Genomic DNA, 26,259 nt, shown 5'->3' on the forward strand with positions numbered 1-26,259 from the left:
GCTCTCTGGGTAGGAATTAGTCATAGCCTTCATTATTTTTAACCACTTCAGAAATAATTGTAATTTTCACCCACAGACAGCACTAATTTACTGTTCAATTTATTTTCTTGGTTATGTCTGGTGATCTGCTGTACCAAGCAATGCATTTCATTTAGCTTTTTGAATGTAATCATTTATAATGAATTCTTGCATGAAGTCAGGCAATACCTCACACGCGTTCAATATTGTAAAACGCAATATAGCCTCTGTACACTATTAGATTGCAGTATCAGATTGTTTGAGGGGTTGGTTCTTCCTAATGATTGAAATTGAGAGCGAATCAGGAGCATTTGCTTTATTGTTCAGGTTATTACCATCGCAACAGGCTGTATGTCTTTTACAACAAGTGTTTTGTTGGACAGTCATTCAAAATGCTCAATAGTCTATTCTTTGTCCACCCACTCACACATGTCCTATTGTGTAGCGACTAATGAAACAAAAACGTATTGACATTTCCCTTTTCAATATAATCATTGCTCTATTATATTTTAGTAAGCACAGCTGATTTGGATCTGTTTACGCAATAAAACTGTAGATTTAAATGTTCTTAAATGACATTTTATGTTCTATTTTGCTAAATATTCTCTGGGTTGTTGGTTTAATTAATCAGCGACTGCAGTAGTTTTAACTGAATAAAATAAGGTTATTGACAACATGTTGATGACCAATAGGGATATTATTCTGTTATGAAACTAGAAACTCTAGTATAGTTTACAATGTGAGCAACTGCTGCTTGCAAAATAGTTATATTTTCAAGTTTGCTCATTGAAATTCTGCACTGTGGAACACTTTGTCTCGGTGGCATAGCCTTAAACAAGCATGGCAGTGTTTCCCCATTCCCCTCTCCTTTTCCTCTCCCCCTCACTGAAAATAACCAGGAAAGGTTAACTGGCACCTTTCAGCAGTTTCATCCAGTGAGAACATTGATCTCTTTCTATGTAGGCAGAAGAGCAGATGAGAGGCCTCACCCTGCAGTCCTGCACCGAGCAGTGTAAAGGAAAGGGTTGCAAAAGGAAAAAGCACGAGGTTTTCTATGAGACTTGATAGCCCTTGTTGTTTTTTCTCAAGAGAAGATAGCATTTCTACTGAATTCTGTGCATGATCTTAATGTAATCCTTAACCTTTTTAGACAATATATACAGTAACACATTCCTATGCTCACAATTATGGTTGGTTAATATCTCCTAATGCTGTCCGCCCTTCTCTTGTTTCTGTCCCAGGTCTCCTTCTTCCTGTTTATAGTATTTGTGGTGTACACCATGCTGCCCTTCTCCATGCGTGATGCCATCATCGCCAGCACCCTGACCTCCTCCTCCCACACCATAGTGCTCAGTGTGTGCCTGTCCACTTCCACAGACAGAATGGAGCCCCTGGTCTGGCAGGTCAGTGGCAAGGCAACCATCGCCAAATCACACAGCCACACAGGTAGAACTGACACACTCACAAAGCACCAGAAACTATAACAACAGCAACAATGACTTGACGTTTGACAGATCACGACGATATGTTGATGGTATCAGTTGTGGACAAAATTACTTTCACTTATGTGTTTCCCACAAGGAAGGATATCTTTGTATCTTTTTAAAGAATTCTGGGCCAATTTAAAATCAGTGCCTTGAGTTTTTGCTCTCATTTAGCTCACAAAATGTCATTTTCAAGTAAATAGTCGTTTTACAAACAAACAAATGTGACCTTCTGGCCAAAACCAATTTCTGTACAGAGTGAGCAATATACATTCTAATGTATTTTAAAAAGGTCAGTGTCTCTCTAATTGTATTACTGATTGCTGCACAGAATGTTGTTGAAGCTAGCCTTCTGCTCACCAATCTGAACAGGATAGATATCAATAAATCTCAGGAAATCAAATCACCAACATACTGTAAATCCCTATGAAGCGACATCACATCACCAACATGTATCACTATGAAGCTGTATCCCATGCGCCTTTTCAAGCGGATTCCATTATTATCTGGATGGTGCTCTGTTATTTTCCTTTATCCTGCAGCTTTGGTGCGTTGTGTAAGCAGTGTGCTTTCATTTGAATAGTGAGGTGCTCGGGGAGCACCACTGTACTGACATCTGGAGAGCCTGGGGCAATGTGGCACGAGGAACACTCTGCCAAATCCCACTCCGCTTTCATGTTGAAACTGCTCACTTATTTGAGCTAGTGTAAAGTGCAACATCTTTAACAGAATTGCATCAGGAGATTTTTCTTCTGTGAGCTGTTAAAGTAACAATGAAAGGATGCAGTACTGAAACGTAGAGGGTAGCAGTCAGGTCGATTGATTCGACCGGGTAATAAAGCCAAATTGTTTGGAAATGGGCAGAGTGAAGGCGGGGATGGCATCACAGCTTCATGAGAGGAACTATTGTACAGTTGCTCTGGGGATTGTGCCTCAGTTGGTTACCATGGTGGCAAGCTACTGGGTAGAGGAGCTGCCAAGCCAAGGTCTCAGAAGCCTATGGGTATGTGTCAGTGCCAACTCTGCCATCAACTATCTACTTATCCTAGCCAATACTAATTCATTATTGTTAAATGGACCTACCAAGTACAGTATGAATTATATTGCGATTCATAGTTGGTGCAGCTTCGATGTAGGCATTGAAATGCTGTGGTGCACAGCTGGTGGTCTGACTGCCCAGCTTTTTTCCCTTGAATAAATGAGATTTTCGGATATAAAACACTATATGTGTCACTGGTACAGAGATGCTAGATTCCATTATGACATAACGTTTGCCCATGAGGCCTCCAGTAAATGAAAGCATCTTCAGTTCCCCAGTGGTAATGAGAATAACACTGGCGGCCCAGGGACCTGGGGTGTGGAGCACAGTAACACAATCCTCAAGATGAGTAGATGATTTGATCGGAAACAGCATCATCTCTTCCCAACAACACAATGATTTTCTTTAATCTAGAGTCATCAATAGCGGAGGCTCGTTCCTCCTCCAAATGTCAGAAAAGGTAGCGCTGATTTGCACTGTTCCACTTGAAAACCCTTACAAGTAAGCATTTCTCCAGCACTTGGTTATCTCCTCTGTACAGGATGGTTATGTTTACCATTGCACTGTAATTGGTGTTTTTTCGAGTTTGTTTTCAGTGACTTCCTTCCCCCAATTTCCCAATTAAAAATGAAGAAAAAAAATGTGTTAGGCAGTGTCTATGTGCCTGCTAGTATCATTAAACAGGCGATGTGAGATAACACTGCGATGCTGAAATCACAAACACTGTATACTGTATGGTATAGACAGACTCTTTCTAATACTGTAGGCTGACGTAGTACCACAAACACAGTCAATTTTCTAACTGTAGTACCTCAAACACAGTCAATGTTTAACTGTAGTACCTCAAACACAGTCAATGTTCTAACTGTAGTACCTCAAACACAGTCAATGTTCTAACTGTAGTACCTCAAACACAGTCAATGTTCTAACTGTAGTACCTCAAACACAGTCAATGTTCTAACTGTAGTACCTCAAACACAGTCAATGTTTAACTGTAGCAGCTCTATGACAGGAAGTATGACAAGCACACATACAGTAGAGATTGAGGAGCACATAAAGACAGGAAGTAAGGATTTACTCTAACTCTAATTCAAAGCTCTCTGTGTGGCTCAGTACTTTACGGTGACACCAGGGTCAGTGATTGAGGCCACTTGGTAATGTATGAAGGCATCAATGTAATCTCAAACTAATCATCTTAAATAGCCTAATTTTATATGTTCCTTGAGATTAGGTTTGAAATTAAATTTTACTGCCATCCAAATCTAATCAAGATGCAATTTGGTGCGTGTGTTTTTGACACAGATCCAGTGTATCCAGTAGAAGATCGCAACTAATTCTTTTTTTAATGTAGCCCGGTAACAGATTCTCACAGTAGACAAATCCTGTCATTCTCCAAGTAAAACATGTCTAATGTCTAATCTCCATATATAGTATAGTGGTGTGATATTTGGCCTACAATGCAGGGGCCCAGAGTGCCGAATATCAAGGGCGGATAACAGAAATTGTCCAGGCAAAATCCCAGCAGGTCAAAGTAAGCCTACCAGTGGATATGTAACAAATTAAAACACACTTTCCTATTGTTACAATCTCTGTCACTCTTTTCTGAACTGCTCTTTCGCTGATAAACAGCTGCAATTGCCAAACCCAGCATTCCCTGCGATTTGACACGAGATCAACTGTGTGGGGCGAATCGGATGAATTACCTCCCGGCAATCTAACAAGAATGGGTATTAACAAGAATGGGTATTAAGGGTGTTTTTTGCAGTAGGACCTGATTGTGGGGAACATATTTAGTGGAAGTGTAGGCTACTTTGACTGGACGATACCATGTGAATACAAATAAATAATCTGTATGCATTTAGTCCAATTAATTATTGAGGACAGGGTTCATGCAGTATTCCATGGTGTATGTTTCTATACCAGTCAGTAGCCTAAAGGTGTGTCCTATATAAGCCTATTGGCCCACTTTGGACTCACTTGAAACAAATTCATATATCCAGTGATTTACTGTCCACAGGATAGGGTGCTGCTAGCCTATAGCCTCCACACAAATCAAACAATCACTCATGTACCGTATTTTCCGGACTATAAGTCGCGGTTTTTTTCATACTTTGGCTGGTCCTGCGACTTATAGTCAGGTGCGACTTATATATCAATAATTCATAATCTCTGGCTGACATGAACTGACATAGGGTAATCTCTGACTGACATGAACCAAGGAGTAAATCCGCTAGCGCCTCATACACGATAGAATAGCCATTATACTTGACAATGTGGACATTAAACACGACAATGTGGACATTAAACATGATGTTATGGACCTTATACACAATGTTATGGACGTTAGAAACGATATTAAAGTCATTTATTCCTTCCAGAGGCTGTTTAACGTTGCAATGTTGTACCCGCGAGTAGCATTTTGCTACTTCCGGTAGCGCTTCATACGCGATAGAATAGCCATTATACTCGACAATGTGGACATTAAACACGACAATGTGGACATTAAACATGATGTTATGGACCTTATACACAATGTTATGGACGTTAGAAACGATATTAAAGTCATTTATTCCTTCCAGAGGCTGTTTAACGTTGCAATGTTGTACCCGCGAGTAGCATTTTGCTACTTCCGGTAGCGCTTCATACGCGATAGAATAGCCATTATACTCGACAATGTGGACATTAAACACGACAATGTGGACATTAAACATGATGTTATGGACCTTATACACAATGTTATGGACGTTAGAAACGATATTAAAGTCATTTATTACCTTTTAGAGGCTGTTCAAAGTTTCATTTTTCCTCCGCGACGCCATGTTGTTAGCCCCGCGCTAGCTAGCGGCCTTTACACTCGATAATACAAGTATTCCTTAACCTTTCAGAAGAAGTTTCAACGTGAATTATGTCCTTCCTGGGCTTACAAATCCTCTCATGTCTCTTCACAGTGCCAGACTAGAGTCAAGCTCAACAGGGTCTTCTTTCCCCGCTGATTCCGCCAAGCCCGTTCCCTTGAACCATGCGACTTATAGTCCAGTGCGACTTATATGTGGTTTTTTCCTCTTCATGGCCCATTTTTGGCCTGCTGCGACTTATACTCGGGTGCGACTTATAGTCCGGAAAATACGGTAGTCTACAAACAGGAGCTTTCATACACAAACCCGGCAACTTCAGGGCCGTGTATAATGTGGGTTAACTTGGTTAGGATAGAACAGGGTAATCTAGGACAAAATACACATTGATTGATTGCTTTTGAATAATACTGTACAACGTCCTTGCTGCTGAGTAATGAATCAAATAAACACTACGACATTGGCCTCAAGAGGCAACGACCCACTTGGATGAGAGACGAGAGTGGACAGGAGGGACAAAGCCTGGTGGCCAGAGCTGCTTTTGGAAGCTTTTCTGCAGGCTATTCTTCATCATTTGACAGGGTTGTTCCTTCCCAGTATTTGCTTTACCACGTTGTGACAATTTCACTGTAAAAATAAAAAAGGCTTGGGCTAAATATAATATAGTTCCTTCTAAGCCGAAGGAATCAGAACCAACTATTTTAACCGTTGGTGGGCAAGTGCATGCATGCACGTTCTCACTGTCCCGTTAATCCAAAACTAATGCTCAAATACTTACAGATAAGTACTACAACAACTCCCCATGCAGTGCGAGCCCACGCACGTGGCCCGTTCCCCCGCTCTCATACACTGTCCTGTTTACCTCAACTCCTAAACTAACCCTCAAAGCAAGGTTGAATTAGACAAGCAATAAGCACAAGGCCTGCAACGCGGGATTCAAACAGTTACCGTCGGCAACTCACACAAACTGTCTGTCATTCTCCTGTGGGCTGCATTTAGATAACTCTATTAAATGAAGTAAAGTAAATATATGATTCCAGACGAATAAAAGAAGCATGACTACAACAGAGTCTAGAAACATGAGCTCAGCTTACATGGAGGGGGATAGAGACCTGTTATTTGCGTGCAGGTAACGGTGATCTTTTTCTCACACAGGCTACTTGGTTTTTATAAAAGTAGACATTGACTGCTTTCAAATAATACTGTCCATGGTCTGCTTTCAAGCTATAGGCTATAGGCTACTATAACACAAGTACTACTACTACTACTACTACTACTACTACTACTACTACTACTACTACTACTACTACTACTACTACTACTACTACTACTACTACTACTACTACTACTACTACTACTACTACTACACTCAACAGCCTATTGCCTATAGGAGAGGATGGATGCTACATGAGGAAACTGCCTCATCTCAGCCTCAGGAAACATACTGTACATGTTCAGTAGGCTATTCTTAGAATAACATGATATCTTTGGAGGGTTGTTCATTACCACTGTCACTCTCAGCTTTCCCACATTGTGGCAATAACCCTAACCCTAACCCTACTGTATAAAATATACGGTAGACAGACAACACTGAGGTAGACAATCTGATCAAATAATTTTTCATCACATTGTAGGATTTAGGATATCGTTTTCAGTTACAATTGCAATATAATCATGTGTTAAATGTTTAAAAAATATGGAATGTACTGCTTTTTTTTTTTTTTTTTTTTTGGTGCCACATCTTTTGTCTAAAGACAATAGCCAAAAGTGACTACTCCGTGAAAGGATGTGTTGGCTTCTGTGTCAAGGGTTAGGCCTACCTATCGGACACTAGCTATCAAAAGACTAATCATGTGTAGCAGTTATATACATAGAAGTAAGGGTGTTGATGGATTTAAAGTACACACAAGCTAGTTCATCTTCATCTGTGAAGTAAATTAGACAAAGAGGTGGACTTATTTTAGATGTTCATCCTTAGTCACCATTGTATGGTGTGTATCTTCTATAAAGCAAAAGCAATGTTTTCTGACCTAGAAAACAGCTATACTTTTAATATACTACCAAAACAAATCTGCTGGTGCAATCGTTTTTCCAATACTGCATTTAAAAGACACTGGAAATATACACAGGACAGATTCTCTGTTCTAATATTCAAGGTTTAAAAGACAAAACAACTATTGTAATTGCATTCATTTATTTTATTATCAACATAATATGTTGCTTTTAATTTTCTATGTTATCCCTAAAATAACATGTTCTCAACAGCACATCAATTATGACTAATGTTTTTTTATTCATAAGGGCAGTTTGGACTAAAGGGGGATGAGTGTGTGCTGTATCATGACCTGCTATTGTTGGTCATGCCCTCTGTGTGTTGCGTTAAATAAAGCTTTCCACAAGTGTTCACACCCCTCGTGAAGGGCCTTTGACTGTGAATCAGTGCATCTTTTTATTTACCAGCTACAAAGCCAAAGGCCATGTGTAGAGTACAATTGAATTTGTTGTCATTGTTTAACATTGTTGATGGCTTTCCACCAACCAAAACAAGCTCAAGCTCATTTTTACACTCTGCCTCTGAAGTACAGTACATGTCATGTGTAATTATAGAGGAGTTTACATGCTGGTATACGCTCAACACAAACACAATCTTCCACCCACACAAAAAAATCAGTTAGTTAATCATCAGTCTGTATCACAAAACGGACACTTTATGTAATATTTTAGGTTCTCAATTTTCAAATGATGAGGGGGTGGACTGGTACTGGTAACAGCTGCCAACTCCAGCATCTGTGAAGTTGTTATGTTGGCCTCCTCTAAATATGTAGCTAACATACCTGTTCTTAATACTGAGTACTTCTGTTATATTACACAAGAAGGGAAGTTCAGATGTCAATAAATACAAATATTGCTATGAACAAAATATCTCAAATAAGTTTGATTGAAACTGAAGGAACGCTAATTATTTATCAAGCTGTTACATCGATCACTATTGATCTCTTCAATTCCTTTGATTTGATTGTGTCCTACTTACACCACAGTAGACAAGCCAATGAATACCACCTCATTCTGCCAATACAACAAACCCAGAGACAAACCACTGGAAACATTGTGTAAATGTGAACCATCGAATGCACGACAAAGGATTGGATATTCCCGGCATGTCCAGTCCATTTAGCTTTTAACTGCAGGCTCATTGGCTCTCTGATGAAGCGGCTCTCTCGTTTATGAGCCGCTACCCCCCCCCCCCCCCCCCCCCCCCCCACCCCTATGGAGGGCCCCACCATAGGTGTGTGGCCCTAATGGCCATATGAGAATATGTTTGAGTCATGAATTAGATATTGATATTCAAGCTTTGCCAAAATATGAATACTCATTTATTTGTGGGAGCATATAATGAAAGTGAGATGGTTAAACAGTTATTCTGATATGGACCTGTGTGTCTGAAATAAAGTCAAAATCGAATTATTCCAGTGGCAGTGCATTTCATCATTCATTCATTACAGAGAAGTGTCTGCGTTACGTAGTTCTAAAATAATTAGTATAATTACCTAGGCCAGCAAAAACTCTTTTTTATATACATTTTTTATTGGTGGCCAATAAAAGTTCCATTAAATTCAAATAAAACGATTTTTCCTCACTTAATATCCAGACTGCCTTTTTAATATTGAAATGAATGGGGAATTAAAATAATGGGTCAAATGTTTTGGGTTAGAGTGTTGGAAAGTTATCTTCTAAATTGAACATTTACATGTTTCTTTAAGTGATAGTTTGGTATAGCATGTGTTCATTGTAAATGATAATTCATTTTCTTGCACATATAATATATAGATGGTATATTTTGTACTCCAATAGGAACCTCTCACTGAAATGCTTTCAATTACATTGTGGAGGGTGTGGAGGGCAGCACATTCTAAGCTTGATGTTAGTAGCACAGTGTATTATCCTTGACTCAAGGATGTGCTCCATCTCTCCTGCTAAAAAGCTATGGGTGAGAGTGTCTTAAGCCCTCTCTCTTTGAAGAGATCCTGAAAGCCAGATCTCTCATGGCTGGAGTTTCTAATGGGTAATTAAAACTGGCTTCACACACATTCTCTGATTTAAGATAGGCAGAGTTCAGTCTGAGCCAGCACCCCTCCACACACCCCTGCCCACTCCCCTCCAGATTGCCACCTTAAAATGAGTGTCACACGCTCAATTTTAGGTGTTGGAACATGATATCCAAAAACGCTGAGGTGATCCCCTCATCAACAGTGGCCTTTGAAGAATGTATCTTGGAGTGCATATCACTGATTATGAAGGCAAGCCGAAAATACAGTAATATGTTATGCAAAGAAAAAGCTCTGTTTGTAATATGACTATACATTTGTAACTCGTTCGTTATATAGCATAGGCCTACTAGCCAACTGTCTGTATCTCAACTGCCTGCATCTGAAGATGGATAACCAACCTACAGTATTATTATTGCATTGAAATATTATTGATGTTCAGAAGCAACTGATCAGAAGTAGGCTTCCTACAGCTGGAAATGCATTGAGATCCTTGCAGTCTTGAAAACTGAGAAAGAGTTGAACTTCATTGTAGGTTGGGCTAGCAATAAACGCATTGCGGGTGATGGGGACTAAAACTGCTCTGTTCATTGGCTGCATTTCTGTATGTTTCTGTATGAATCTCAAATGTAGGTTTTTGGGATAGACATTTTTGAATATACCGGTAGGCCGAATCAGAAGCCTAATAGAGTTAAGAATATTAGGCTACTGTTTTTAGGACATTATAATACGATGAAACGGTTGATCTAACGCAATCAGTTGTTTATGGGGCTTTAATTTATCCTCAATATACCTCAATTATTGAACACTCATGAGTTGAGGCTTGAGGCCACAGACAATTGCCTTAGGTATGCCTTAAGGTAGGTCCACCAGGGCCAAGGAAGGCTTCGTGCCTAGGTTCAGGTAATCTGTAGTTATCCTAGTATCTAGTCCTCTATTTTGGCCTTGGGGAGCAAGGGGAATGACTCACCTGGCCAATTTCACAAACCTGACCTTAAAGATGTTGGATCCATATCAATGCCACACTCGCTCTCTTCTGTCCAGTAATGGATTTGCACATGAGAATACAGAAAACTACTTGTGAATTGTTTTAAATATATTTTTGCACATTGCACATACCTATTTTTTATATAGCCTCTATCTGTATACATCTGTACATACCTTAACTGTACATAGCTCATAACTGTATATATCTCTAACTACCGTACTTGCCATACTGTACCTAACTCTATCACTGTCATGTTTTATATCATGTTTTATATATTTGCACTTCTGGTTAGATGCTAAACTGCATTTCGTTGTCTAGTACTTGTACTCTGCAATGACAATAATGTTGAATCTAATCTAATCTAATCTAATCTAATGAAATGAAGATATTCTCACCACATCACTACATCTATGTTTAAAGACAATGTTTTGTTGCAGGTCATCCATTGCTGAGATTGAATAGAATAATAATTTACATACAAGTGCTAACACCATGATAAACAGCAGTTGATGGGTAGTCTCTGCAATGAATATATGCTCTAATTTATTTATTTTTCTTCTTGACGAATCTAAAATGTGGCATCTAATACATGCTCTAATTTATAATTTTTTCTCCTTGACGAATCTCAAATGCGGTGTCTCTACTATTTGTTGTGCCATGTGCAGAATCAGTGGGGAGAAGGTCAAAAATAGTCTGGCCCAAATAAAGACAACAGATTTGAAAACAGATAAACCAGAGAACAGCATGCACATTGCATAGGCACACGGTTTTCTCCTGTTCTTAATATATGGTATAGTACATGTTATCATCGAGCAAACATACATGGAATGGCAAACTGGATGACTATCTGGTTACCAATTGACTAGTCAATAGGATGACTGTATGATATTGTTGGTGACTAGACGCTCTGTTCTTGTATGTTTTAGGAGCTTATTTAACGTAAAGTAAGTAAAGTTATGCTTTGTTCATGGTTCAATTGTTGTTACTTTGATAGTAACTTGGTTGTACTGGGTGGCTAGTTGGTAGAGCATGGTGCTAGCAAAACCAAAGTTGGCAGTTCAATTCCAGCTGAAAGCATAAAGTATACTGTACACAGAAAAATATGCCCCTGAAATACAGACATCTATGTTCTACAGTAGCAGTGATTTAATGCTCCTCGTGGGATTCAACACAGGCAAGCTGCAAGGCAGGAAGTAGCAGGTCTCTGCTGTCAGGAGAAGGTCACAGTGTTAGCATAAACTGACACAGAGAGACATTCTGCAGACATTATTCCACTCTGAATGAGTAATTTGAATGTACATCGGAAAGTATTCAAACCCCTTCACTTTTTCCACATTTTGTTGTGTTATAAACTCAATATAAAATGGATCAATCCATAAACAATACCCCAGAAGGACAAAGCAAAAACACGTTTTTTGACATTTGCTTCTTTTTTTATTATTATACCTCATGGACATAAGTATTCAGACCCTTTGCTATGACACTCTTAAAATGGGCTAAAATGCAAAAATGTCATCAACACTCAACAAGTTGAATTGAGTCTCTCTCAATCTTCTCTCAACTCTCTTTCATATCTTAATGCAAAGATAATGGGCCTGGAGAAACTTACAAAAATCTACAAAATTGAATGGTTGAGAGGAAATTGCATAGTCGATGGGACATCATCATTCAATTCAATTCAAACAACTTTGTCCCACTAGGGGCAATTAGTTTAGAGCAGCATGTTCACAGAAAAACATCACGTCTTTCCACATACAATCAACAACAACAACAACAACAACAACAACAACAACAACAACAACAACAACAAGTGCATCAGAAGATTATTTGTGGGTACCTTGAAATAATACAATTCAACAGTCAATGAATACCATGGATACGCGCTATAGCCTACAGTGCATCGCTGGCCTATCCAAGCACCTACAGGGAGTTTAACAGTCTGACCACAGAAGGGATGAAGGAATAGCGGTTTGTTCTACAAGCAGGCAAGGCAGAAAAAGGAGAAAATTCACCCGCCAGAACATGACCCGGAGACGCTAAAATGCATCACCTCATCTCAGACACTCTACAAAATTGGTCTATAACCAAGTGGCCAAAAAATAATCCCTTAATGGAAAATAATCTATCTCATATCCATATTTGTGTTTGCAACAATGAATTTAAGTGATACAGCAAAGAAAGTGGCTGGAAATACAATGCAGTTTCCGCATCATTTCTGGTGTGAAGCTACATCAAGTTATGGATGTTTGTCACTGGTATGGACTGGGGAGTTTATCAGGATCAAGAGAAAATTATGACATTTGCTGAGTTGGTAGTGACATCCTAATCTATACAGTGTGTATTTGAAATCAGAGACCCAATAAAAACAAAGTAGTTTTTAATATTAATATTAATTCCAAAATGAAATTAACTATTATCCTTGCATTAAGATGGACTGAATTCAACTTATTGAGTGATTTGTTGATGACATTTTTGCATTTGAGCACATTTTAACAGTGTCATAGCAAAGGATCTGAATGTACAGTACGAGGTATTTCTGTCATTTTGAGGTATTTTTATTCAATTTTAATAACTTTACTGACATTTCAAAACATGTGTTTTTGCTTTGTCTTTGTGGGGTTTTGTGTGTGGATTGATGGCAAATAATTGTTAATTTAATCCATTTTAAATTGAGCCTATAACACAATAAAATGTGGAAAAAGTGAACAGGTCTAAATACTTTCCGAAGGCACTGTACTACCACAAAGCATCAGAATGACTTCCCTTGTCCACAGTATTTATTTGCATAAAGTCACTCATTATAAGCCAAAAGATGTGAATAATCAAAGTTATGGAAGTTTATTTGCCCATGTAAATGTAGTATGAATACATTTTAACCATTTAGCAGGCGCTTTTATCCAAAGTGACTTACAAGAGATTACGGGGACAGTCTCCGTAATTTAGGGGTAAGTGCCTTACTCAAGGGCTAGTGGTGGTGTTCCCAGGTGGAATTTGAACTCATGACCTTCTGATCACCAGTCAGTTCATGTCAGCAATGGAGCAAATTGCCAGCGGTAAAATAGAAAGGTAAACAAAGGAAAATATGTAAAATAGATGCAGTTACAGAACCATTAAATGGCCCATTTGCTTCAAATGTGTCAAATATTGAGCTCAAGGTTATCTGCCCTCCGGGCTCTTTTAAAATGCACCTCTCATCATTGCACACTGACCTATCATAATGCAGTCCTAATGGAACTGCCTCTGCACTGCAGAGTGAATACCTGAATGGAGAAGCTGGGCTTTGTTGATATGGGCCCACAACAAGCCATTTTGGTCCAACTCTAAAAGGAATTGTATGAATTTCTATGGAGTATCGTCTCATTTTAAGTGTTATTGTTAGCTATTTGTTTGTGCATCCAATGAGGTGATTTAGAATGAGGAATAGTATGAACAGGACAATGTATCCCCACATTATTCTATTTTTGTATAGAGCTAACAGAATTGTGAATTTGTCAAGTGGAGGGAGGAGATAGAACAACTCTGTTGGCTCTATGTGATGTATTTCTAAACCCCATACATGGAAAAAGCTCAGCTCAGCTCAGTGGGTCATGATAAGTTCACTTGTGTTGTGTAGCAAAGCCAGAGGTACGTACCAGCTGTTACTCTATGGTAAACGTATTCATGACTAAACTGCCACTAGCGAAAGAAACCCATAGATTACCATGAGAATAACTGTATATTTTAGGCAACGCTTTCTAAGTCTCATTGGGAAAAAGGTGGCAGACTGTTCCGTCTTAAATTTCCTGGATAGCGTAAGTGCAACTCAACACGTTGTCTGACTAATGAACACATTCAGTACTGTACCTCAGGTAGCAGCCTTTCCCAATCATATGCTGTCTAATTTGATCTCAAAGTCAGTAAACAGCACTCAGAAGAGAGCACATAATGTGTCTCTATTCATAATGCATATGATCAAACTCTTCATTTGAGAGTCTTTTGAGTCTCTTGAGTTCATCCTGAATCAATACTATGTATGGTCTACTCTAGACTCTAGACACTACAGGGCTTGAATGAAATGAATAACAAATTGTCGTTTACCGTATAATGATGTGTCTTTCATAAACTAGCCTTTCGCCCTCAACGTACAGTGCAGGGTTGAAAGCATTAAGGCAGTGGAACAGATGAAAGAGAGGCTGGAATCAATAGAGGCTCTCTGGATTTGGGATTAATGAAGATGGGGCAGGAAATGCTGAGCCGAGACGTTTGCTTCCGAGACAACCAGAGCATGAGCCCCACTCCTGAACTGCTAATGTGATGGATTTAATCTTACATGCTGAGATGGTCCTTGAGAACAGTGTTAAAACATCTCACATTACTCTTGCTGGTAATAACATTACACCGTTTGTGGTAGAAAATGAACCACACAAGAGATTTGATCATTTGTTTGTTTATTTCTTTGTTGTCTTTCTCTTGTTTCTCCTGTAGATTTTGGCCAATGTCATCATTTTTATCTGTGGGAACATGGCTGGAGCTTATCACAAACACCTAATGGAGCTGGCCCTGAAACAGACATACCATGACACCTGCAACTGCATCAAGTCTCCCATCAAACTGGAGTTTGAGAAACGACAACAGGTTTAGTATAGATCTTACTGCTAATTAAGAATTTGGGAAAATCCATCAGTTTGGAATACATCTGAAATACACATGCAATATACCCAGACAGACTCTTTCTTTCAAACAAATATACTGTTTATATGTTTTCTTTCGGATTTTTAAGGTGAGACAATACAACACAACAAAAGATTAAGCAAATTCACATTCTACAAACAAAATGTACACATTACAGAATTACACATTAAAACACATAATCAAAACCAAACAACAAAAAACAAACAAACAGACTCTTAATTCTAAACCACTGTGATGTGAGTCTTCTACTGGTGGTTTCCTGCATGTATCCATGTGACACATCTGTCAGGGTCTGCCTGTACGACTCTCTGCAGTGAAGAGAGATCAGCTATAAACACATCCACATGGTTGGCTTGTGGAGATAAACTGTGTTTAGTGGGATTGATTCCATACAAGATTGTATCTGGGGAGGCTGTGGCGCAGGTAGAGCCGGCGTCTAATGATCGCAAGGTCGGCAGATTGGCGGTTCGAACCCCACATGGTCACATGTCGAGATGTCCTTGGGCAAGACACTGAACCCCAAAATGCTCCCAATGAGCGGGCCGGCACCTTGCATGGTAGCTTGCCACCATTGGTGTGTGAATGGGTGATTGAGAGGCCTAAAAAGGAACATCGCTATGAACATCTTACTGCATGTTTGGCACATCACAACACGCTGATATAACATCAACATGCTAAAAACACTTAACTACACATAATTAGATGATCACAGTCCTTGCTTTTGAACTAGTCCTAAAACGTGTAAGTTTGTTTACAAGCAATGTATCACTTACCCAGTAGCCTAAGGCAGATGATACAGTGAATCCAATTCACAAATTATAAGTATTTAGTGATCCTAAAACTGTTATTAGTTATATCGAGTGGGCTCTTCAACACTTTGGCTTTCATAATATGAACAAAAACGGAAACAGATTGCAGACATGCGGACCTTTTCACCAGACCACAGTGTCACATATGTGGTAGCTGATGGGGATTTCCTAGATTGCATATTCCTGGTCATTTTTACTTCTCCCTGATCCATTAGCTTCTGATGTATACATAGATGCTGACTCTGGGGGCTAAATCTTGATCCACCTCACCCAGAGTGAGAAGCAGGCTGTTGGTGTGGAGATATAGCCCAGGGTATACATGGCAGAGTAGCAGGTGGTCTAGTTAAGCAGCAGAGATGTCTCTCTGAGGCTGTGCAATAACTCCTGGCTAATTGGTCGGTTTTTAATTTCAATCTCTGCTGCGTGAGGTGTTAAGTTACGCTCAACTGGATCTTTCATTTTTAATTCATTTCTAGGAAGTTTATTGAAGTGGTGATGACATTGGTTTATCGGAAATAGCCCCTTAAGTCACTACTCTCAGCAAAGGGAAGGTTTATCAAAGTAGATAAAAAAAAAAAAATCCTCACAAAAGAAAAAAGAGAATAAATACAGTATGTGACACGGTCTAGTGTTTTGGTTAGGCTTTTGTTTAGAAAAATGTGAATACATGTCCACGTTGTTGAAAGTCAATGACACACTCGCTAGTTGACACACTCGCTTGTTTTGTGAGCCTGCTAACAATGTAAAGTAATGTTATAGTTAACTAAGTAGCAGTAGGGATTACTCACTTAATCGAGTTTGTGTTGTGATTTTCAACAATGTTGCAAAATAAAAGTCGGAACATTTGATTGTTTGTCGACTTGCAGCCCAAATGACTAGACCGTGTCACATATGTCATGGGGCAAATAATGTCAGATCTGTTTTTCTGGGCATGATAATGAAATAATGAGCAGTCTGAAATAGTCTCTCTCATTATTTTTAATCACAGGAAGTGAATTGACCTTCTGTAGCAAGCTATTAACCTCCACTCGGCACTTAACTGCAAAGGAGGCTCCAGCATCATAATGGTTTTTACACTGGTCATCTGAGGTGATCTCCTAACAATTGAATTAAGTTAATTTAGACCATTTCAAGACTAGGAGAACCTGAAACCATAATCATTCTCCCCTCAGATTGCCCAGTTATTTAAATGCTAAAGCAATCAACGGGCCAAAATACTCCATATTTGGTGTAAGCTTTGAAATGTCTTTGATTAACTCTTTGATTTTAATTATAATCTATATTTATTTTAGAATGAGTCAACATTAATGTAGTGTAAGGGTGAGGACCATCTACTGTACTGATTAGAATTCTGCAGAGGTACAGTAAAGAGACCCAGGGTGGCTGTCCTTGAATGCTAATGTGCACAAATGAACCACCTGTTCAACACATCGCTGCTTGCTTTGTTTTCTAATCTCTTCCCAGACACAGCGGGATTAAACCAAGTGCTTAATTCAACCAGAACTTAATTTATGTCTGTTAAAGGGCAAAAATCAATGTGTGTGTCCAAACCTTTAGACAGAATGTGTATGAATACATGTACAGTACGGTAGTTGTGTATTCGGTTTGGCAAATTTACTGATGTAACCAAGGATAGCCGTTTCAATGGAATATATTCCTGTTCATGAGTTGGACTTGACTCCTATCTTGCTGCCTCCACTGCGAGTCAAACTTGAGTGATCATTTCCTTTTTGCCCCATTCTTTTTTCCTCTTGTAGGAACGTCTTCTATTGTCAGTACTACCCGCTCATATTGCAAGAGTGATGAAGGCTGAAATAATCCAAAGATTGCAGGGTCCAAACTTTGGCCAGGTGGAGAACACAAACAACTTTCACAATCTCTACGTCCAGCGCCACACCAATGTCAGGTACTCCCAGGACTCATACCAAACACATTTACATGTTGACAGTATGTTTATATTTGTATGAATATGTTGATACTTCAAGTTCAATTACTCATGTGAACATGGATCAGGTGGTGTTATCTTCACATGTTATCTTCACGTTCACATTCAGCCTAATTTCAAAAGAGAACAAGAAGGATTCTCATAGGTGTCGCAATATGAGTGTGAAATACCTTCTTAAGTGTTTGTTCAAGGGTAGCTCTAAGAAAGTCCTGAGGTTGACAGCTCTGAGCCCAGTTGGGTAGTATCATCACAAGAGACATTAGAGTGTTTTGGTGTTTACAGTGCAACGGTGAAGGTCATGCAAATTCACCTATGACCTATGATATTAGGGTTTTTCCATCACTCCTTTTAGTAAATCGTTCAACCTATGCACCTGAGAGGTATGCTTCTTTTGAAGCAACTGATTTCATATTCCATATATATTGTAACCTGTAGTTAGAGTTACCTACTGTAACCATTTCTCCTGTTTATTTGTTTTATGATGTTTGTGATGTTTGGTGTTTCCCTGTCCTAGTATCCTGTATGCTGATATCGTGGGGTTTACTCGCTTGGCCACTGATTGCTCCCCTGGAGAGCTGGTCCACATGCTGAATGAACTATTTGGCAAATTTGATCAAATTGCGAAGGTAAATATTCCCTTATTGGGTGCCAGCACAACCCAGTCAATACATCCAAATGTACCCGCTGGCAAGGAAAGTAATTAATATTTTTGGTTATGCACATGCAAAATAGAGATAATGATTTCCCTCATGAATCCAAATAACACAATGACTCATACATTTCTGAATTGTGTAATGTATTCCATTTTAGGGTATTTCGTCCCCCCAAAAAATGAACAATTATAAAATTGTTTACAATTTGATAACTGAATTATTCCCCATTCCCTGGACTATAGGAAAATGAGTGTATGCGGATCAAAATTCTTGGAGACTGCTATTACTGTGTATCAGGATTGCCAGAGTCCTTGCCAAACCATGCCAAAAACTGTGTGAAAATGGGTCTGGACATGTGTGAAGCTATAAAGTAAGTACATAACACAGTTCTGTATGTACTTATTATTTCTCAGAGTAGCAATACTCTCAGGCTGTTAATTATGTTAGGTATGTCAGGCACAACTACATACAATACCTTCATTACCCAGCTACAGTATAAAGACACTGTCCTTTTAGACATGGTGCTTTGCTTTCAAGAGGACGTTGCTAACAATACCGAAGATGGTGGCCTCTAACCTCTCTGAGCTATTTGACTACTAATGTGCCTTACTCCCCCATTGCACTTATCTTAAACAATCTATCCAATGTGGGCCTACCTCTGATCAAGAAGCGAGACTTACTAGCCGGAATTACAGCAGCTAAAAAGTTAATTGCCACACATTGGAAGCCTCCCCATACACTTTCTCGGAGAGTCTGGGTCCTAACTTACCTAGACATAGTCTACTTAGAGCTATCAACAGCCCGGATGCACGGGGCAAAACAGCCAATACTGGAGATGTGGAACTCAATTTCGTTGAGCCTCAAAAGCTTAGTATAACCACTTGATGTAGCGAATAGCCTGGATCCCGGGTGGGGGGGTGGAGGGGTGGGAGGTCGTCATTTTAATTTTGTTGTGGTTTAGGTTTGGTTCTTGTTTTATTTTACTGTGCAGTGTTGTATGTGTCGTTATTGTTTATAATGTACCTGTCTTGTTGTCGAGTTGTTTAAAAATAAAAAAAGTTGATCACAAAAAAAAAAACAATACCGAAGATAATTACTGGTTAACCATTACTCAAAGTGAAAGAGCTTCTTTTTTTTCGTTTAGCTCTGCGGCGAATCTCTTGAAGAGCAGCACTAGCCTAGCCTGTGTGTGAGTGCCTTGGAGCAGTTTTAGGGCATGATTGGTTAGGACACACAGTCACACTTACAGAGGCCTGACAAGATGCCTGGCAGAGCTGATAATAGGGCTGAGGGCTGGCAGAGGTCACCATGGGAAATGACTAATACTTCAGCTCACATCAGTCTAACCCGGGATCCTACCTGATGTCATATAGGCTGAGAGAATTAGTGTAGACACATGCTACTGTACTGCTGGAGGCCCGACGTGTTTCATTAGGAGACCTTTTTTTTCCAGCCAACTCAATCAGCAGGAGTGAGTGAAGCATAAAGCAGCACTCATAACTCACTTGATGGGATTTTCATCATCATTCAAGATTAACTTGTCCCACAAAGTGGAAATTTGGCTTGGGCTTTTACCCATGATGCACCATGTTCAGGGACTGCCTACCTTCTAATGAAAAACCTATTCATTCATTCCCCCCAACACATAGGAAGGAAGGAAATTGACTTGAGTTTGACCGCGTTGTGTACCTTTGTTTAACCCTGACCTTTAAAAGTGGCCTTTAAGTGGTCTAAAAAAGCACATAGTTAATATGTAATTCATGCATCGTTGATGAACGTGCAACCCTTGTTTGTACAGTCCCCAACCCGCTTTCACAATGTCTCCCTAATTGTTAGCTAATTGTTAGCTCTCCCCTAATTTAATGCCAAAGTGGTTTGTTAGTACACTGTTAAAGAGCTATGTTGGCCAAAACAGAGCATTGATTACGTCGTCTAAATAAACCCCTCAAAAAAAGTGCGGAAACGCTTTTTTTGTTGATTATTCCTCCCCTTTAATAATACCAATTGGTATTGTATTTTATATCGTTGGAAAGCCTGATTAGTCACCTTTACAACGAGGTACAACTTGTAAGGATCATGCATTCGTGGAATGAGCAACACAGCTAAACGTGTGGATAGCGGCCCAAAAATATTTGCCAAAATCCCCTATATTCTTCTGTTGGTATTCACTCTCGTTTTGAGTTGCTTGGTGGATTGGATGATTGCACTCTCCCACAGTAATAAGGAAAAAACAACACATATTGGCCATTTTTACACTTTATTAATTTTACATTGTCAGGGACCTCAGTAGTGTGTGGAAGATCCATACGCAGTCACAACAGCTTGGCACCTCCTCCTCATGCTGGTCACACACTGCTGTGGGACAGCATCCCATTCCTCAACTAAGTCAGCCAACATGGTTGCGTTGGTCACTCTGGCACGTACAGCACGCCCAAACTGATCCCACAAGTGTTCAATTGGGTTGAGGTCTGGACTCACGGCAGGCCATTCCACCCTCTCCACTCCTCCACTACTGGAGGTGCTCTGTGATGATCCTGGCTCTGTGGGGGCGAGCGTTGTCATCATAGAGGATGGAGTTAGGTCCCAGATTCTGGAGATATGGGATCGCCACTGGCCCCAGAATATCATTCCTGTCAATTAGGTGCCATTCAGGTGCCAGTCACACACCTGTGACTGACATACACCTGCCAGCACTTAAAGCTCAAAACGAGAGTGAATACCAACAGAAGAATATTGCAGGGGATTTTGGCAAAGAAAATTGGGCCGCTACCCACACGTTTAGCTGTGTTACTCATTCCATGAATGTATGATCCTTACAAGTTGTACCTCATTGTAAAGGTGACCAATCTGGCTTTCCAACGATATAAAATACAATACCAATTGGTATTATTAAAGGGGAGGAATAATCAACAAAAAAAGTGTTTCCGAACTTTTTTTGAGGTATCTATCTTTTTGCGTATCTAAGGAAGGTGAGAGATGCCACAGGAGTTGAAATCAACATGCGCGTTGGAGTGCATTCTGGGAATGTTCTGTGTGGCGTCATTGGTCTCCAGAAATGGCAATATGATGTTTGGTCACATGATGTCACATTGGCCAATCATATGGAGGCTGGGGGAGTACCAGGGTAAGCAAGCATTTTCTTTTATATCAAAGTTTGAATAAGATATGACACAAATTATACTTCATAATCAGAGCTCTCTTCAGCACAATGTATGTCTTAATATGCACATTTTAAGTCACAAAACAAACAGCCATAATGTGTCACATCTGACCAGTGTTTTTGTTCATTGGTAGGCGAGTCCACATCACTTCAGTGACACTTGAACATTTAAATGGATCATACAAGGTCGAGGACGGGGACGGGCAGGAGCGCGACCCTTATCTGAAAGAGCATGGGGTCATTACATACTTTGTCATCAACCCAAAGGTAATAGAGGCTCTCCAGCCAGTGAGAGTTGCAAATGTTTCAACTCTGACATGAAAAACGAGGCAACGAGGTACTGTATAATGTTATGGTATGAATTTATTATGTGCTTGGATGTGCCCTGACTGAATGAGTAGGTGGAGCGCCGTAGCCCCCAGCACCACTACCGACCCAGACACACCGTGGATGGAGCCAAGATGAGGGCGTCAGTGAGGATGACCCGGTATCTGGAGTCCTGGGGGGCAGTGAAGCCCTTTGCCAACCTCCACCACCGGGACAGCATGACAAATGAGAACGGCAAGATCAACACTGCAGTGAGCATCTTACATTTACATGTTTGGCATTTAGCAGACGCCTTTATCCAAAGCGACTTACAACAAATCCATCTGTCTAAGTAAGTGAATTCTCAATCCATCAGCCATCAGACGGGCGGCATCTTCCTCATATGACGATAAATCATTGTTTTGGTCAGGTGTGTGAAGCTTGATAGCCCTGGAAATAAATGATGTATCTTTCTGTGCCTAGGACGTGCCAATGGGGCAGTACCACTTTCAGAGGAGATCAGAAAGGTGAGTAACAACTGGTGGAAATATATATATATATATCAAAGAAAAAGCCAAACATAAAATATATATAGATATATATATAGATATTATGCTTGGCTTTTTCTTTGATGTCAAAGAGGATGATGGCTGTAAACAAAAGGTTGATACTTCAGAAGTTGTTACAATAACCAATCTGATCTAAAACAAACATTTTCTATTTAGAACAAAATCTCAGAAGAAGCGCTTTGAAGAGGAACTCAATGAAAGAATGATACGAACTTTTGATGGAATCAATTCCCAAAAGTAAGCATCTTCGTATTATATTTCTCAGTTCATGATGAATTTTAGGAGGCTCTGGTAAAGCTTTGAACAAAGAAAACTTCAAAAGACAAAATGTTTTTTTCCAACATTTGTCTTTTCAGACAGTGGCTCAAATCTGAAGACATTCAGAGAATATCATTATTTTTTCACAATAAGTCATTAGAAAAGGAGGTAAGCAATGGTACAAATATTTACATGCTCATTATTATTCAGTGTGATACAAATAATTAAATTATTCTCTCTATACTCTAGGGCGCTGTCTTGTCCCCTCAGATTTGTTCATGATTATCATATATCATATAATATATATATATAATATTACCATATTATGGAAAGGAGTAGAATGCTTTTGAAGTTGGGAAGTACAGTAGTGGATGCTGCCTTATAGACTGATTCTTTTTTCCCCGTAGTACAGAGCAACAACCTTGCCAGCCTTCAAGTATTATGTCACCTGCGCGTGTTTGATCTTTTTCTGCATCTTCATAGTGCAGATACTAGTCCTGCCAAAGTAAGTATCACCTGCAGTATCAATCCATGTCAATGAGATAACAGTATGCAGTCTCTGCTGTGTGGTGTGTGGTGTGAACATGAACGTGTGTAGTCTGAAATACATACAATATTTCATGATTGTGTTCTGTGTATATTTTACAGTAGATTTTACAGTACATATTCAGTAGAGTTTGTTTTGTTTGTTGCTCTTCTTCTCCTAGACATTGGTTTCAACAGCAACCGTGTTTCCATGGCTAATTACTTGCTGCATAGGTCACGTATTTTTTTTTATTTTTTTAACCACATTTAGCCACATGTTTAACCGCATCTGTTTGTGTCATTCCCTTCAGAACTGCAGTCCTGGGAGTATCGTTTGGAATGGCTTTCCTTTTACTGTCCCTGATTCTGCTCATATGTTTCGTAGGTCATTTTCTGGTGAGTACAAGGCTCAGAAAGACCTTGTTGATTGTGACACTACAGACTATATACAGTACTGCACACTACATATACATCCTGCAACATGCTAACTATAGCATTGTGGATGCTTTGATGAGATTACCTTTTTTGGGGCTCCTTGTGTGATACTTTTTGGTATATCTTTGCACATGTATCCAACCTGTGAGGTTTTCATTTAATTTATTATTATTATACAGGAAAAGATTAAAAGTAACATTACAGATGTTCAAATGTGTTACATTTAGACTGGCCCTGACTCAATTAAAACTGGTTTACTGCAGGTTCCTGTTCTGCAACATGACAGAATCACATAAACAAGACAGAAGGTACAGTCAGGAACAATCACATAGGGAAGAGGACAGGAACACATGTTACACAGCACTAGAAGGAGAGGACAAAGGGGAGTGAGTAAGATGGTATGTGTAGGTTGGATCAGTGGTTGCAGGTGTATCCTTCCATCAGATGGCGTTTATGCTTGTTTGAAATGTGAGATATGTAATCTAATGTAATGTAATCTAATGGGATGTCATTGTCATTCCAGATTTTGGTGGATGTGTGAAAAAAATGGTCTCTGATTGTTGTTTTTGTTAAACTGGAACTGGGATAAGTGCAAGTGTACTTGATCTAGTGATGCGTTCTTGTCTTGTCTTGTCTTGGAAGTAGAGCAGTGAGTGTTAGAGGGGAGTTATTGTTTTGGATCTGAAAGAAAGATTTAATGGCTAGATTGTTTGTGTACTTCTGACAAGTCAGGGCATTGGAGTGTCAAAGTGCAGTGCAGTGATGAATCCAAGGGGGAAGGTTGCCATGGATCTGGTTGGCTTTATTATATAGTCTTGCTATTGGTTCAATGATTTCCTCTGAGGTGAGGGACCAAATTGGGAGACAGTATGATATTGTTGAAAGAATGATTGCATGTAGACATACAAGACAGTATGGGTAAGATATGGTCTGATCTTGTTATAAACATACAGTTTCTCATTAATCTTCTTCGTTGTTAAGATTCTTAACGTGGTTTCGATAAGTGAGATGTGGATCAATGAGGACTCCAAGATATTTGTAGGTTTCTGTGATGTTTAGTGTTTTTTTCAAATTTGCAAAATGAATGTGATCAGAGTCAGACATACAGTATAGATTTTCTAGGGGAATGAACGTACCTACATTCTGTTTTCTTGACATTGAAAGTTAGGTGATAAGATTCCAACCAGTCATGTAAACGTTGAGTGTGTATTATGTTGCTTCTATTGCCTTTATAGCAAAACTTCAACATCACTCAACAAAATAATTCAAAGCGTCAGTTTTTAGTTTTTTTTAACAAATCATGTCAATTATTTTCTTTGTGACTAAATCGGTGACTAAAGTCTTCTCCTACCTCACTCACTCTTCCCTCAATGCAGTAGTGTTTTGTGCAGGTAGCTCAGGGCTCAGGGCCTGTCCTCCTGAGACCGAGAAGAAAAAAGGTTTTGACATTCTGAATTGTTTTTAGATAATAAGTATTAAGGGTTGAAAGAAACATGTTGCAGCAACAAATGTATTTCCCTTGTAGTGGACGGGTCTTGGTTGGCATTCATTTTCATGTGGATTTCTGTTCAAATTATTTTCATTTCATGAACAACACTCTGTTTAAGAGAGGAGGATGGGAAATAGCTGTCCTCCAGCTTCACCATGGTGCTACCCTAGAGGGTATTGTTGAGACAACTCTAGACCTTCATTGCATCATCATCATCTAAAACTGATAACTTAAAATTAACTTTCTAAAAAGAAGAAAAAGAAAGCTCTGAGTAGGATGGTTTTCCACCTCCTGCTCTGAAGAGTCTCCACTGGTAGGGCTTTCACACCGGCAGTTCCGAACGCCGGTTCGCGTTCGCGTGCCGAAACCTCCGAACGTTGGCGCTGTCTGGCGAATGAGCCCGCGTTCATACCAGTGTATCATTCGCCAGACAGCGCCAACGTTCGGAGGTTTCGGCACGCGAACGCGAACCGGCGTTCGGAACTGCCGGTGTGTAAGCCCTATGGGTGGAAATACCTCCTTTGTGTCCAGGGATACACTGTAAGTCTGGGTGGACATACCTCCTTTGTGTCCAGGGATACACACTAAGTCTAGATGCTCAAGATGTGTGATCTGTTCTCAAGGCCGCAGCATACAATAGTGCCCGTGGCTGGTTGACAACTTGAACAGCATACTCATTTTCTCAATCCTCGCCTCGTATTTGACATGACACTGAGCTGTCAAAAGCCAGAGGAAAAATAATCAAGAACACAGATTGAAATGTCTAGGCTTTGTATGATCTGTGGAAGCAGGGGTTTATAACAAGGCCCTCTCTGATACCATGAGGGATATTTCCACAGCATTTACCACAGCACTGAGTGGGATATAACAGATCTTTCAGCACTCCGAGATATTTTACACATCCATATTTTTTTCGTTACAAATAATATCTTGAGGATTACTTTGCATAGCCTGAAGAAACTGCCTCGTTTTGGCAGCTGTGGGCAATCTGGAAAGGTCACATATTTACTTA

General features: G+C 39.6%; 1 protein-coding gene across 1 annotated transcript in view; it reads left to right on the forward strand.

Moving 5' to 3' along the window:
- Positions 1–26,259, forward strand: part of adcy2a (adenylate cyclase 2a) — a gene marked incomplete at both ends in the record, with an annotated part of 54,556 nt that overhangs the window by 18,326 nt on the left and 9,971 nt on the right. Inside the window, 13 exons of the mRNA XM_080540365.1 lie at positions 1,260–1,421; positions 14,892–15,041; positions 17,665–17,813; positions 18,367–18,478; positions 18,748–18,875; positions 21,471–21,629; positions 21,800–21,932; positions 22,067–22,243; positions 22,455–22,498; positions 22,697–22,777; positions 22,897–22,966; positions 23,206–23,303; positions 23,635–23,719. Coding sequence (XP_080396491.1) covers positions 1,260–1,421; positions 14,892–15,041; positions 17,665–17,813; positions 18,367–18,478; positions 18,748–18,875; positions 21,471–21,629; positions 21,800–21,932; positions 22,067–22,243; positions 22,455–22,498; positions 22,697–22,777; positions 22,897–22,966; positions 23,206–23,303; positions 23,635–23,719 — 1,548 coding nt within the window. The remainder of the gene's footprint in view (positions 1–1,259; positions 1,422–14,891; positions 15,042–17,664; positions 17,814–18,366; positions 18,479–18,747; positions 18,876–21,470; positions 21,630–21,799; positions 21,933–22,066; positions 22,244–22,454; positions 22,499–22,696; positions 22,778–22,896; positions 22,967–23,205; positions 23,304–23,634; positions 23,720–26,259) is intronic.

Source organism: Nansenia antarctica (genome assembly GCF_963989245.1).
Source record: "Nansenia antarctica genome assembly, chromosome: 10".
Lineage (NCBI taxonomy): Eukaryota > Metazoa > Chordata > Actinopteri > Argentiniformes > Microstomatidae > Nansenia > Nansenia antarctica.